Source organism: Dasypus novemcinctus, chromosome 10 (assembly GCF_030445035.2).
Source record: "Dasypus novemcinctus isolate mDasNov1 chromosome 10, mDasNov1.1.hap2, whole genome shotgun sequence".
Taxonomy (NCBI): domain Eukaryota; kingdom Metazoa; phylum Chordata; class Mammalia; order Cingulata; family Dasypodidae; genus Dasypus; species Dasypus novemcinctus.
In genome coordinates this window covers 73458065-73470398 of record NC_080682.1, presented here as the reverse complement: position 1 = coordinate 73470398, position 12334 = coordinate 73458065, and the positions used below count along the sequence as shown (strand labels likewise).

General features: G+C 36.4%; 1 protein-coding gene across 2 annotated transcripts in view; it reads left to right on the top strand.

Moving 5' to 3' along the window:
• Positions 1-12334, top strand: part of PRMT3 (protein arginine methyltransferase 3) — a 155330-nt gene that overhangs the window by 24766 nt on the left and 118230 nt on the right. For both annotated transcript variants that reach the window (XM_012525660.4, XM_004459811.5), the window contains exons 6-7: positions 8526-8685; positions 10013-10157. In XM_012525660.4, the coding sequence (XP_012381114.1) occupies positions 8526-8685; positions 10013-10157 (305 nt within the window). The remainder of the gene's footprint in view (positions 1-8525; positions 8686-10012; positions 10158-12334) is intronic.

The following is a 12334-nucleotide window of genomic DNA, read 5'->3' as shown; positions in this document are numbered from 1 at the left end:
GTCAGCTCTCTCTGTGTGCGGCGCCACTCCTGGGCGGGCTGTTCTTTTTTCACGCAGGGCGGCTCTCCTTGAGGGCGCACTTCTTGCGCATGGGGCACCCCTCTGCAGGGGCGCCTCTGCGTGGCACAGCATTCCTTGCATGCGGCAGTGCTGCGCTTGGGCCAGCTTACCACACAGGTCAGGAGGCCTTGGGTATTGACCCCTGGACCCTCCATATGGTAGGAGGACACTCTTATCAGTTGAGCCACGTCCACTTCTCTAGTGTCTTAGAGTAAAACTTCAGGTATTTGGTTTTAGATCTTTCTCCACCCTTTCCCCCACCCCCGGCCCTGCTGTTTTTGCTTTCTATGTCCATTTGCTGTGTGATCTTCTGTATCTGTTTTTCTTTTTGTTGTCTTTTCTTACCTTTCTCCTCTAGGATTCACTGAGATTTGACCTCTGATGGGGAGAGAACTTCCCTGTCAATTGCCCCACCTCAATTCCTGGTCTCTGCTGCACTTCACTTTGACTCTCTCCTTTGTCTTTCTTTTGTTGCATCATCATCTTGCTGTGTGACTCACTTGTGTAGGCAATAGCTCACCAAACGGGCACTCTTGTGAGCACTTGGTTTGCTATGCAGCGCTTGTGCATGCACTCGGCTCACCGCGTGGGCACTTGGCTCACTGCACAGGCACTCAGCTCGCCACACAGGCACTCGCGTGGGCAGTCAGCTTGCAGTGCGGGCATCCACATGAGCACACTTGGCTCACCACGGAGGCATACTTTCTTTTCTTTTTCACCAGGAGGCCCCAGGGATTGTACCTGGGTCCTGCCATATGGTAGGGTGGAAGCCTTATCACTTGAGATACATCTGCTTCCCTAGATCTTTCTTTCATATATGAACATTTAAGACTATATATTTCTTTCTTAACACTGCTTTAGCTGCATCCCACGAATTCTTAGATGTTGTATTTTCATTATTACTTCAAGATATTTTAAATTCCCCTTGTAATTTCTCTATTGACTCATGGGCTATACAGGGATGTGATTTTTAATTTTTAAATATTTGGGTTTTTTTCTTAGCATCTTAGCATTGATTTCTAATTTTATGCCATTGTGATGTAAGATCATATTCCCTGCAGTTGCAGTTCTTGAAAAGTTACTGAGGTTTGTTTTATGACCCAGAACATAATCTTCCTTGGTGACTGAATTATGTGCATTTGAAGGTATGTATTCTTCAGTTATTGCATGTAGTGTTCTATGAATATCATTTGGTCAGGGTGCTGAATAATCTTGTGCAGATCTTTTTTGTCTTTTCAGATCTTTTTAAATCTATTTCTATCAGTTGAAATGTATTTAAATCTCCGGCTGTGATTGAAGGATTGTCATTTTTTGCCTTTAATTCTATCAGCTTTTGTTTCATATATTTCAGAGCTCTTTGTTAGGCTTATACACATTTATAATTATGTCTTACTGATAAACCGAACTTTTGATCATTATGGAATGTTTCTTTTTATGCGCTCTGTCTTAAAATCTGCTTTTTCTGATATGTGTATACCTTCTCCAGTTTTGTGCTTACTTACAGTTTGCATGGTGTATGTTTTTTTTACATTCACTTACCTTTAACCTATTATTTAAAGTGCAGCTCTTGTAGATGACATATAGTTATGTCTTGCTTTTTATTCATTCTAACACTTTCTGCTTTTTTTTAAAAAAAAGATTTATTTTCCTCCTTCCACTCCTCCCACCCTGCTGCTTTTGCTGTCTGTGTTGTCTTCTCTTGTCATTTTCTCTCCTCTAGAATTCACCAGGATTCTGTCCTGGAGATCTCTGATAGGGAAAGGAGGTTCCCTGTCAATTGCACCACCTCAGTTCCTGGTTTCTGCTGTGCTTCACCTTGACTCTCCCCTTGTTTCTCTTTTGTTGCATCGTCATCTTGTTGCGTGACTCACTTGCGTGGGGCACTGACTCACCACACGGGCATGCTTTCCCTTCTTTTTCACCAGGAGGCCCCAGGGATTGAACCCACGTCCTCCCATATGGTAGGCAGAAGCTCTATCACTTGAGCCATATCCGCTTCCCTTCCTGCTTTTTAATTTACATGCTTATTAGTCCATTTATAATTAATATAATTATTGCTGTAGTTCTAGAGTGTTGTTTTCTATTTTTCCTTTTTCTTGTTTGTTTCTCTGTTCCTACTTTCCTGTCTTTTCTTTGGTGGGGCTGTGGAGGGAGGATTAAAAAAATAATTTTAACATCCTATTTCAGTTTACTTACCGCTTTTAAGCTATATTATTTTCTTTTTATTTTTGTGTTACTCTAAGGATTATGTTATGTCTTTAACTTTTCACAGGCTACTTAGATTTAACATTATACCCCTTCATATTAAATGTGGAAACTTTACAACTCTATAGGTTCATTTATACACACACGTTTCCCTCATCTTTTGTTATAGTTTTTAGGATGTTATAAGCTCTACATATGTTATAATTTTTGCTTTAAACAGTTATATGTATTTTTTAAATGAGAAGAAAAATAGAAATTTTCATTTTCTATGCTCTTCATTCCATTAGTGACATCCAGGTTTTTATCTGGTATCAGCCCTTTCCAGCCTTTAGAACCTCCTTCATCATTTCTCATAGTGGAGCTCTACTGGATATTTTCACTGAGTATTGATATTTCCTTCAGCACTTTAAAGATGTTGTTCCGCTTCTTCTGGCCTATGTAGTTTCTGATGTGAATTAAGCAATATTTCAAATCAGTGTTCACTTTGTGGTAAAAATGCCATTTTCTCTGGTTGGTTTTAAGATATTCTCTTTATCTTTGGTTTTCAGTAGTTTCACTTAGCTGTGCCTATCCGTGAATTTTTCTATTTCTGATAGTCTGTTTTTCAGTTCTGGGATTTCTTTTTGGTTTTATTTCATATTGTCTATGTTTGTTGCACTGTCTATTTTTTTAGTTTCCGTGGCTGCTCAAGGAAATACCATGCAATGGGCTGGCTTAAACTATAGGATTTTTTTTTTTTTATTTAAAAAATTTAAAAAAAATTTTTTACAGAAGCTTTAGATTACATAAATGTTACATCAAAAATATAGGGGATTCCTACATACCCCAACCTTTCGCCTTCCCACACTTTCCCACATTAGCAACATCTTTCATTAGTGTGGTATATTTGTTACAATTGATGAACACATATTGAAGCATTGTACTAACCATGGACATTATAGGTAACACTTTGTCCCACAGTTTTATAGGTTTTGACAAAATGCATAATGGCCTTTATCCATTATTGCAGTATCATTTAGGACAATTCCAGTGTCCCAAAAATGCCCCCATGTTATAACTATTCTTCCCTCTCCCTCCCCCCAGAACCTCTGGTGGCCACTGCCTTTAAGTCTATAACAGAATAATAAGTCTACTTTAATCCATTGTTCATTCCTCAATCTTGAGGATTTTGGGATGGTGATGCCTACTCTCTTTCTGGTTGAGAGGGGCCTTAGATCCCATGGAGCAGGTGGATGGAACTATCTTCCTTGTAATTGTAGATACTCTGTTTTGTTTTGTTTTTTTTCAGATGCAACAATGGGAATCTAATTGCACACAATTTTGAAGTTAAAAGAAAATAAAAATCAAGACATCAAGTCGATGCTTTGTCCCCATAAGCTATGGTGTTCTGGGCCTGGCTGCTGGTGATCTTTGGTCTTTAGTTTATCACTTATCAAGGCACATGGTGGCATCTTCTGGTTTCTCTTTCCTCTTTTGGGTTCTATTGATGTTCAGCTTCTGCCTACTTCTATGGTTTTCTCTCTTTCTCTCTGAAATTCATTCAGCTTATATAGGACTCCAGTAATAGGATTAGAACCCATCCTGTTAAGGTGTGCCACACCTTAACTGAAGTAACCTCAATAAAAGGTCCTACTTACAATGGGTTCACATCCACAGGAATAAATTAGGTTTTTGTGGAATATGACAACTTCAAACCACCACATCATCTTTAATATCTTTGCTAATTCTAGTATCTGGTCTCTGTTGAATGGTCTCTGTTGTCTTTTCTTCTTTTATGAGGATAGGTTATATTTTTTCAGTTTCTTTGTATGTCATGTGATTTTGAATTGTATCCTAGACATTACAAATGTTTGAATTTACTTTGTGGAGACAGAATTCTATTATATTCCTCCAGAGAGGTGGCTTTCTTTGCTTTCTTTCTGTTTCAGCAAATTGGTTGAACTTAAACTTTGTGCTCTGTCTCTTGGTGGTAGCTTAAACTCAGTTTAGTTCTTTTGGCTTTAGCTAAACTATCTAGAGTTTACCTTGTGCATGCATATCAACCAAGGATTTGATCTGAATTTAAATACAGAATTGGGCTCCCCATCTCTGGCCCTTTACTTTTGGGATTGTCCTCATATTTGAGTGGCATCAAACACTGTCCACTGGTTCCTCAGGATAGAAATACTATAGGTTTTCTGACACAGTTTTAACATCTCTACTAAGCGTTGCCTGCAACTTGCAACCTGCAGCCTGCCCGTAGGCTAGAAGATGTGAAAATGAGAAATGCAAAAAAAAAAATGAGAAATGCTATTTCCTTCCCCCAAATGTTGGCTGCCCTCCAAAATCAGTCTCTTTTCTTTTGGGAAGGGGGCTCTCTCCTGTGTTTCATTTTGTTTTTATTTTTACATTCAGCTGTTTGAGAACAGTATAATCTCTGAGAATACACCAGAGAAAATAGAGACTATTAGGTAGGAACTCTTTTAGCTTCTTAACTTCCCTCTCATAACTTCCCCCCCATATTGCCATTTAACATTTTTAAACAACAATTTCAGAAAAGACAATTACAAGGTCTTTTTTTTTTTTTAAAGATTTATTTTATTTATTTCTCTCCCCTTCCCCCCTTCCTGCCCCAGTTGTTTGTTCTCTGTGTCCATTTGCTGCGTGTTCTTCTTTTTGTCCACTTCTGTTGTTGTCAGCAGCACGGGAATCTGTGTTTCTTTTTGTTGCATCATCTTGTTGTGTCAGCTCTCTGTGTGTGCTGAGCCATTCCTGGGCAGGCTGCACTTTCTTTTGTGCTGGGCGGCTCTCCTTACGGGGTGCACTCCCTGCACGTGGGGGTCCCCTATGCGGGGGGCACCCCTGCATGGCAAGACACTCCTTGCGTGCATCAGCACTGCGTGTGGGCCAGCTCCACACGGGTCAAGGAGGCCCAGGGTTTGAACCGCAGACCCGGACGCCCTATCCACTGGGCCAAGTCTGCTTCCCTGCAAGGTCTTTTTGTGGCTTTGAATTTGCTAGCTGTGAAAAATGGACTAACAAAAAAACCTCAAATTTTAATTACAAACATATATATTACTTGTAGAAAACAAACATTAAAGATATATATAACCCTTTTAACCTACTACCGTTAATGCCAGTCCTTTCTCCAGTGGTAATCATTTTTGTCAATTTTTCATGAATTTTTCTGTGCTTTTACATATATTTACAAAAAGCTGTAGCACTATTAATATTGTCTTTAATTTTTTACATAAATGTTATATTGTCTAGACCATTTTCCAGCCTTATTTTCCTATGCAATGACTTGTCTTTCAGTTACTTTCGTGTTAGTAAATATAGCTAGTCCTCATCTTTGTCAAATGCGATAGTGTGAATATGTTGTAGTTATCCATTTCTCATATCATTGTAGATGGTTTTAAATTCTTGTATTGTAGAGTATGTTCTTATATAAGTCTCCTTGTGTGCAAGTGGGAGCTACACAAATACATACTCAATATATATTTGTTGAGTCATGGGATATGTGTAGATTGAACTAGGAGATGTTGCCAGTATGTCCACTACAGTAACTCTCCTACTTTTCATGCACACCTGTAATGTGTGAGTACCCTTCTTACCATCCCATTACCAAATTTGGTAGTATCAAACTTAAGTTTGTCAATTGATGCCTTTGTTTTAATTTGCGTTTTTCTTGTGTACCAATGAGATTGAGCGTTAAAAAAAAATTGTGCTGGCCATTGTTATTTCATCTTGTGTGGAATGCTTCATATTGTTTGCCCATTTTTCTTTTGAGTTGGACATATTTTTATTGATTTATGGGTGTTAAGTGTTGTGGGAAGTAATCCTTTGTTACTTCCAATCTTATGTATTGTTCTACCTAATTGTTTTAAATCTTTAAACTCTCACTCCTTGTGTTTTAGGTAATTCCCTATACTTGTATTTTCAGAAACTCTATTTTGCGTCTTCTGAACCCTGACTTTATAAGTTATCCTTACTCTCTTGCTTTCTAAACCTCTCTCACTGCTGTTTTGCATTAGCCTATAAAAAGATATTTCCTATCTTTTATTTATTTAAAGATTTATTTATTTCTCTCCATTTCTCTCCCCCTCCCCCCCAATTGTCTGCTCTCTGTGTCCATTCGTTGTGTGTTCTTCTGTGACCGCTTCTATCTTTATCAGCAGCACCGGGAATCTGTGTTTCTTTTTGTTGTGTCATCTTGCTGTGTCAGCTCTCCGTGTATGCAGCACAGTTCTTGGGCAGGCTGCACTTTTCTTTCACGCTGGGCGGCTCTCCTTATGGGGTGCACTCCTTGCACGTGGGGCTCCCCTATGCGGGGGACATCCCTGTGTGGCACGGCACTCCTTGTGTTCATCAGCCCTGCGCATGGGCCGGCTCCACCCGGGTCAAGGAGGCCCAGGGTTTGAACCGCGGACCTCCCATGTGGTCGGCGGATACCCTATCCATTGGGCCAAGTCCACTTCCCTTCCTATCTTTTAAAACAGAGCAACTCCTGGGTACCTCAGGAGTTACTCTCATATTTCTTTCATTTTCTACATAGCCAATTTTATTCTGTGTAGAATAAAAGTATTCTGGCAAAATAGTCTGTAGGAAATATTTTCTCTGATTCTATTTTTTTTCAGTGGAGGAGAGAATGAGTATCTTTTGAGCACGTGGTAACTGCTAGACAGTGCCAGGTGTTATTATGTACATGTCTGGATTTCAGAATAATTCTTTGAGAAGAGTATTATTATACCCATTTAACAGCTAAAGAAAACCAGCAGAAGAAATAGATATGGAAGCTGTGTCCTGCCAACACATTCTGTCTGGGATTCTCTTTTTATGATCTGTTTTGATTAAGTCCTATATTTTGCCCTGTTGCATACATATTAGTATTGAGGCTTAGAGAACTGATGTTGTGATGTATTTTCTGGTGCTGGTAGCAGATTTTGTGATAGTTGTTAAAAGTTTTTATTGAGTGATTTTTATTGATAGAACTTGATAGAACAAATTTTCTTTTCATTTCTAATTCAGAACTTAAACTAGCAAAGTGGTTTGCAAACAGTTTGAAGAATTTCAGAAGTGTAGTGCAAAATGGGGCTTGTGGTAGGAAGTAGAAAATATACCAGTTTACACCTTAAATCGTTAGGAAATTTTTTTTCTCATTAATTCTTAATGAATTAAATAATGACTAAATCTACATTTTTAAAAAGCAATGACTCAGATTTCTGCTAAAATGATTTTGATTATATAATCCGGATAGAATAGAGATGAATTTAGAGTTTAGCGTTACTGTACTGCTTTTTATATCAAGAGGTTCCAAGTTAGGCTCTAATCTCTATTATAGTGTCATTATGTGTTTGTAAAGCTTAGCTATTTTGTTCCAAGTTTGAAGAAAAATCTTTAGAAGTATCACAGCTGAAAATTAAATAGGTTAAAAAATATGTTGTATTTTCTCTAGTGTAATACTGAGGAGAAAATGTAATATCTGCGCTTTAATTGCTTTAAGTTGATATGAGAGAGTGGAAAATAGTTTTTGTAAAACTCATTAACTTCTGTTTGCAGTTATTAGTTCTACAGCAGAAGTTAGTGATATATATATGTCACCAACTTAGTTTAAATCAGAAATTTTGAATAAACAGAGATAAGTTTATAGATTCCATTCCTTCTTGCCCAGAAAGAAAAAGTTAGGATTGTAGGTAGAATTCTTTGTCTAGATACTGTCCATAAGGAACTTCTAACTGTAATACCTCCTGTTTTAACAGTTAAGGAAGGGCTCGAAGGCTCAGCGGTGGCCTTGTGTAGTGGCAAGAACATGACCTAGGAATTTAGGCCTGGGTTTGAGTCTTAAACTGCTGTATGACTTTGGGCCAGTCACTCAATTTCTCTGAAATTTATTTTTTCCATGTCAAAACACAGATATATTTACATCTTAGGTTTGTTTTGAGGACAAAATGAGATGTAATGCATGCACTTGAAAGATAGCCAGTGATCAGTAAGTACTAGTTTTTTTGCACCCTAAAAAACCTTTTCTTACTGGGTTTGTGGTTCGGTATAATTAATACATATATGTGTGATCATTTTAGCTCACTAGTGAAAAACTTACACTAATAGCAGGCTCTTTGAATTCCAGTAGAAAACAATTTGAATATTAAATATTTATTTAATTAAAAGTGTTTTAATTTTTTTTAGTTGGACATATAGTAGACACTTAGTATATACCTATTTCTAACACATTTATACTTGTTTCATTGTAATCTGATAATAATGTCCATTTATTTCTTTAGATGTAGAAGATCTTTATGAACCAGTGTCAGTCCCATTTTCATACCCTAATGGACTCAATGAAAATACATCTGTTGTTGAAAAAATGAAACACATGGAAGCCAGGGCATTGTCTGCTGAAGCTTCATTAGCTAGAGCACGGGAAGATCTGCAAAGAATGAAGTAATTTATCAATATTATAGAAAATTGTTTAGATGCCAAAAATCATACTTTTAATGACAAAAATAGAATATGGTAAAACATATTAGAAAGCACAATGTGAATATTTAATTTTAGCAGTATTAAAGATATGTAGCATTTTTATCCATTGTGAATAAAGCTTTTCTCATATACTTCTTCATAATTTTTTACTAATGGTAAATGTTCTGAGTGTTTGCTTTTTGATATTGTCTTCCTTTGAATTTTCTTGTTTCCAAATAGATTTCTCCATTTTATATTTCCAAGGCTAGATTTTTAATGTGGAGGAATTAACATTTTTTAGGTTTGGGGGAAAATAGAGTTGAAATTTTTCTTTTTAAAAGATCAAAATGCAATTGTGATACAGTATTTAATTAGGAGACCAGGTACATTGGGATGGTTTTCACCTATGGATAAATTAGCATTCTACTGGTATACTGCTTCTTAAAGCTTAAGATATGTACAAATCATCTGGGGATCTTGTTAAAATGTAGATTTTGATTCAGGAGTTCTGGAGTAAGGCCTGAGATGCTGTATTTCTGTTACACTCCCAAATCCTGCCAGTGCTGCTGCTCTGCAGACCACACCTTAAGTAGTATGGCGGTGTTATACCTCAGGGTTTTGCATGATGGCATTTAAGCTTGTGGCTAGTGCCCATATACCCATTTGATGGTTTACCAGAATGTCCAGCAGCAAAGGTAATAGCCAATCGTATTTCCCCTTCCCTAATTGAGATTTTATGCTGTGTAACTAAGTAATCAGCACCAACTTTGCTCTCTGCCCCTTTGCACTCCTTTTCCGTGCATGCCTTATAGATTCTTAATGTGCCATGATGAGCAAGGGAACTGAGTTTTAGAGGTGAAGTGGGTGGTAATGGTATATGTAAATAATTCTCACTTTGAGTCCACTTTTTGCCTGTTTAGCCCTCCCATGAGATAATATGGTTTTAAGACTATTAAGAGAGTTGAAAAAAGTCTACATTGATTTAGCTGCTAAAAAAAATTTTGGAACCATAATGATTATAAAGTTAAATAAAGGAAATGTGCCTATTTTATTCAGATGACAGATATAAAGAGCTATAATCTTCAGTTGGCAATGCTTCTGCAGTTTGCAGAAGGAATGCCTTCAATTCGGTTTGAATATGATGTTGCTTAAGCACCAGCAGGGGGAGCTTTTGCTTGCTCAAGATAGAATGATTTCAAAGGCTCATCACTCTCCACTCCCTCCCCCTTCCTCTTCTGCAACCTCTAGCCTTTCCTTTTTTCATGGTCCAGTAAACCTGTCTCAAGGGTGTATTTCAAATTGATTACAGACAATTTGCTCAGGATTTTGTGATGAACGCAGATGTCAGAACCTGCTCGTCATCTACTGCTGCCATTGCGGACCTCCAGGAGGATGAGGATGGTGTTTATTTCAGCTCATATGGGCATTATGGGATACACGAAGAAATGCTAAAGGTTAGAAAAGAGCTCAAATGCGCCAAATCCATGCTGAATAAAAATTAGAATAAAACAGATTCTTCATACAAATGCTGGATGAGAACTCATTTTAAACCTCTGGTTCTCTGTAGCTCCTCTTGGGTTGAAAAGAGGCATCAAAGTAATTGTAAATTCTGTTGAAGATCATTATTAATCTTTATTATGAAATCATTTTTTGCATAAACTAGAGCATTGGGAAAAACAACTGGTAATTTTCATCCAAGAGCAACTATTAAATAGGAATAATAAATTATACATTTGCCTTTTAATGTACAGAGGAATGGTTAATTTTTATGTTTTAAATAGCAATACTGATTTTAGTTTGAGAAAATAATTCATTGTTAAATTTTAATTATAAATAATTTTCACAATTGTTATGGCATAATTTTTTTATACTTGGAATCGTTGATATATAAATGTTTCCTAAATTGATCAAACCAGCTATTTAAATCTTGTTAGTTTTAATTTTTATAATGGCAGTGTCCGTATAAAATAGACCTAGGTTTCTAGCTATATTTGGTAGTTATACATTTCATCAAAGTATTATAGATTTTAAAATAGCAAAATGTAATTAACTCAGTGAAGTAAAAAATATCTAACTGGAGTAAATAAAAGTTGGGTATAAAAGAATATTGAAAATTTTAGATGTTTGTATGGATTTTATATGCCATCATTACCTTTTCTTTTATTTAAATGAACAAAAAAACTCCTTCATAACTCCTTCCTGTAAAGATTCTTTTATTTCATGGAAGCCCTAAGACTAGTTCTACTGGAAGCATACACATTTAAAATAACCAAAGGTTTTTAATAACGTATATATTTATTTGAGTCTGTTTTGGAGGAACACGGAGTGGAGGTTTGCTGATTCATAGTAAATGTAGTTATCTGGGGTCCTTTAAAGCAATGTCATATCATTACTAATGACATGTCACAGTTGGTTGTGCTTTTTGTTGACACTTGGGTAATGGCTTAGCATTACAAATAACTGATCTTATTATAGTAATAAATTATATTAATTCCAGGCTGAATTTGCTTGAAAGAATTGACTTACTCCATTTTCTTTGTTGAAATTAATTTTACTCTGTCCAGAATATTTTCTTTAAGGGATGTTATCTAAGTTATTTAAAATCATCCCGTCAATTTAAATGCCATGAATTTATAGTGTGTTTGGTGTGAAAATTGTGTTGGGTTTTTCAGATAAGTAAACATCAGTGAGACTCCCAGTGGATAATGCATATGAGTGTTGTCAGTAAAATTATCAGGGAAATCCAGTTTTTATACTTTAAATGTACAAATATTTGCCCTGGATACTTTGCTGCTAACAAAGAAGAATATCAATAACTAGAGATTCCTTCATACCTGACCATCTTTAAGTCCTTTTGATATTCACAGATTTAAGACGTTCCAACTTGAAGATTCTAATGTCATCTTTTCTCTTGCAGAGAATCACTTAAGAATCCTTATTAAAATTATTCTCCATGCCTGTGGTTTCTCTTATCTGTTATGCAGTGTAAATATTTCCCCTTGGGGATGACTTGAATAAGGTTTCATAGGAAATATGAATATATTCCATTCAATCCATTTTGTAGTTTGCCAATTTATGTACTATGGATGAGTGTGCAGTGTGCATTATATCAAGTTATATTTCTTCTGTTTCTTATCAAAACAATCCTTAGCACATATAAACTGTTCAAGGTTGTGCTTTTAGTGTAATCTCACCTGATTTTTATAAGTAATTTGAAATTAAGCAATCATATTTAAAAGAATTATTTTTATATTTACAATTGGCCTTGCTTTTATAGAACTGTGATTTGGATATTTTGTTGCCTTGTCTCAGATACTTTACTGATTCTATTTTGGCATAATGTTTTGACTATAATTGCAAAAGTAGGTTAGGATCTTATTTCCCAGAGTTAAGATGAAGGTAAGCTTCTTGAGATTCTAGAGATACAACTGATAGAGGAAGAGGTTACATTAACTTTCAAAGGATTACATTAACTTTTTTTTTTTTAAGATTTATTTATTTATTTAATTTCCCCCCCTCCCCTGGTTGTCTGTTCTTGGTGTCTATTTGCTGCGTCTTGTTTCTTTGTCCGCTTCTGTTGTCATCAGCGGCACGGGAAGTGTGGGCGGCGCCATTCCTGGGCAGGCTGCTC